Below are 3,395 nucleotides of genomic sequence, written 5' to 3' on the forward strand. Positions count from 1 at the left end.
TGTGGCCGTGTAGCTTCTTCCCACTGCAAATAAAGCATTACAGGTAGGTTTGACCCTCTTTGTCAATGACAGCGTGGCCTCAGTGTAACAAGTGTTATAAGTCATTAGGCAAATTATTTGCTCTGCTCCACAATTTCCTATAAGTGCAAATAAAGAGGTGAAAGAGGAGCTGCAGCAGCTGTATGTAACTGCATGTGAATGCATCATGAATGTGAAAGAGGGGCTCGGGTGCAGACAGACAACAGGGAAGAAGAGGACCAGAAGCTTTAAGTGAAACAAAATATTTTATTTTCCAAACATAAACTCATCCATATTATGTACAGCTTGAAAATATAACATATCGGACAGAATTTGAATGATCTCCCCGCGATTCAACGCAACTCATACAAATTCAAATAAAAATAAAAAAGGATATCAAAAATTTACAAAATATATAAAAGTGCTTGTGAAAGGAAATGGAGTTTAATGTTGTGTGTGTGAAACTCCCGATAAATGTCCATTTAAATAGAAAGTACTAGATGTGTTGTTTCAAACCATTAAATATGTCAATTCCCCAATGAAACTATAATATTTCCATAATACTTCTCAGCCATTATAGAATTGTTATAGTAGTTTTCAATGAGGTGAACTTCATACTATGGAAACATTGTCCATTGTGCACGCACACCTCTCTACAATCATATTGGGAAACTCAGCCACTTCTATCTCCGTGTAGTCTCCCTTCTTCACCAGGTACATGATGGGTAACGGGGCGCTCTCAGACACCGTGCACCTCCTCTCTCCATATCCGTAGTTGCGCTTGGGTTGCTTGCAGCCTCCAGTGCACCTGAAGGCCTGGTAACCCGCCGGCTCGATGATCCAGTACTGGGTCCAGGTGAGCGCGCGGAAGTTGATGAAGTACTGCTCCCTGCAGCAGGTGTCTTTGTTTTGGTTGACGTCACAGTCGCCACGAGAGCTGCAGAAGAAAAAGATAAAGACAGTCAGATAATTGTTCATTTAAAGGGGAAAAGGGGGGCTGGGGGTACCAAAACATATCTTACAGGGGGCCCAGAATCTCTTAGCTACGCCCCTGCTAAGCTATTATCCAATTATGATATATGTTGTTTTTTTTCAGTAGGTAAATCTATATAAACAAGCTTAAAATATACCTATGTAGAAGTTTTAAAAAAACATAGCACACTTACAATTAGAGCACGTGCTTTTTGTAAACAGGTTGCTTATTGATACCAGCCAGTACTTTTGTCACTAGATTTCTCCAAACCACGAGAATGAGTAAACTAACGCCCCTGTGCCACCCTGCTACAACTCTATAACGAATGCAAATGCTAACAGGTACCAAAAAAAAGGATATGGGCTAATTGTCACATTGATACAATATCCTGTATATCAAAAGCTCGCGCCCTTACCCGTACTCTTCGAGGTTGAGTGTGTAGAGGATGAGCTCGGGTTTTCCCAAGGTGTTGTCCGTCTGCTCCTGGGTGGTAAAGCGCACACTCTTGGCCATCTCTGCCGCGTAGCTGCCAGGTCTCTCGCCCTCGATCCACACCTCCAGGTGCATAGGTGTCTTCTGCTGGGTCTTGGACCAATAGTGCACCGCCTGTGTCACATCAAAGCTCTTCCAGCCGGTCTCGTGAATGGGGATCAACCTGTGAACACGAGAGATAAGGACAATTAATTAGAAGAAAGTAAAACTGACATTTCCTGATCTGATTGTCTGTTTGGCAACCACTGAGGGGATGAATAACATTTAATTATGATTAAGATAACCCACTGAGAGCTTAATTGCTTTACAGTTAATATATTTTACAACACGTCATCAGGGGAAAAACATCTCTTACCGTGAATCTACCAGTGATGTCCGGTTGGATCCGTTGGGCAACACCTCCACCCAGTAGATGCTGACCCGGGCGTTGTTAACGGGCCGGTGGTTCTTCCTCTCCACCGCGAAGCGTTTGTGGTAGGAAGCCCTCTGGTAGAGCTTCAGCTCCGCCATGGTCACCTCGCTGTTATCCGGGATCCTCGCCTCCATGTCGAACACCATGCGATTCCGAGTGGTGTCAGAGTACACATACTCTCCGGAGATATCTAAAACACAAAGCATTTATGCGATTAGGTGATATTCTCCTCTAAATTATTTAGAAATTGCAGTTTGGTAAAGGTAATTCTGTGCGTAAAACTGTCTTTGCGCATCAAGTGTCACAATTACGCACGGAAATAACTGTTTACTTCTACCGGTATCGGTGTCAAAGCTATTTTCATATGAATTGCTATAAATTATTTGTTATGTATTTTAAAAATAGGGAAGGTCCTTACCAGCATTGCCAGGGATTCCTCTCAGGATGCCCGCCAGGCTCGGCAAAGATCTGCGTCTCCTGCTGTGGTGCATCTTCAGCATGGACATGTACTTATTTCTGATATGAGCGGGAATAACCAGGTTCTCCAAATCCCTCTTATGGATCTTAGGAACTTCATCCAAGCCCAGTTTCTGCAGCAGCGCGTCCTTCATATCCTGATGCGTAAAAGCCTCGGCGAGACCGAAGAAAACGGTGCACAGGACACAAGCGCGGAGGAAATCCATGAGGAAAACTTCAGTGTGATCGACAGCAGAACGGTAGCACAAGTCACCCAGAGATAGACAGTGCCCCCCTGACACTCCTCCGGCCCCTTATATTGTTGCGGCCCTCCCAGTCGTTCGCACTTTGTCGATGGGGGCAGGGACCCTTATCAGAACAAAGGTGCGACAATACAGCCCCATCCTAAACAGGATATCTAAGTGGCCATACTTCAAACAGCAACAATTAGACTCGAGTGCCATCCGTATTGTGTGGGTGTAATTTCACCATAGTTCCACTAAAACTATGCTTGATGTCGGTGGCCTGTGTTGCATTTGATGCCAGAATGAGGATCTAAAATCTGGTCTTTATAGTGTAAATAAACAAGTTCGTTTATATTTATCTTGCTTTGGCAAAATCAGACAATCAAATTAGGGTTTTTTTTCTGTGCATTTAATGTATTTTTTATAATTGTTAAACTATATTTTTGGAGGCCGAACCAAGTATCTCAATGCTTAAATTGGTGCATTGTTTAGTATTACATGATTGCATGATTACATGATGAGACTTTTCTCCCCTAAAATGAATAAGATTGTAGGGGAAACAACTAATTTGTGTGTTTATTTGGCCAGAAATGTATCAAATTTAAAATAATGACCATCAACAAATAATATAATTGACTACAAATATCAGTATTGTGATTCAAAAACCTACATCTGTCCAGCCATAATTAACAGATAAGTCATCACCAAGGAGAGTTTGACATTCATCAGGATTTTATGTGACTTGCTGTTCTCATTTACAGTAAATCAGAAAGAGGTTGACGGGACTTACAGTTATAGT

The 3,395-nt window shown here is 42.4% G+C and overlaps 1 protein-coding gene across 1 annotated transcript; it reads right to left on the minus strand.

Annotated features, from left to right (window-relative positions):
• Positions 1 to 249: 249 nt before the first annotated feature.
• On the minus strand, positions 250 to 2,982 carry lft1 (lefty1). The gene is made up of 4 exons (XM_042390984.1): positions 2,314 to 2,982; positions 1,839 to 2,085; positions 1,407 to 1,646; positions 250 to 955 (listed from the first exon to the last, which is right to left on the minus strand). The coding sequence occupies exons 1-4, from the start codon at positions 2,576 to 2,578 to the stop codon at positions 631 to 633; spliced, it is 1,077 nt and encodes a 358-aa protein (XP_042246918.1). The 5' UTR covers positions 2,579 to 2,982; the 3' UTR covers positions 250 to 630.
• Positions 2,983 to 3,395: the final 413 nt, after the last annotated feature.

The sequence above is a fragment of the Thunnus maccoyii genome, chromosome 17 (genome assembly GCF_910596095.1).
Source record: "Thunnus maccoyii chromosome 17, fThuMac1.1, whole genome shotgun sequence".
NCBI classification, from domain to species: domain Eukaryota; kingdom Metazoa; phylum Chordata; class Actinopteri; order Scombriformes; family Scombridae; genus Thunnus; species Thunnus maccoyii.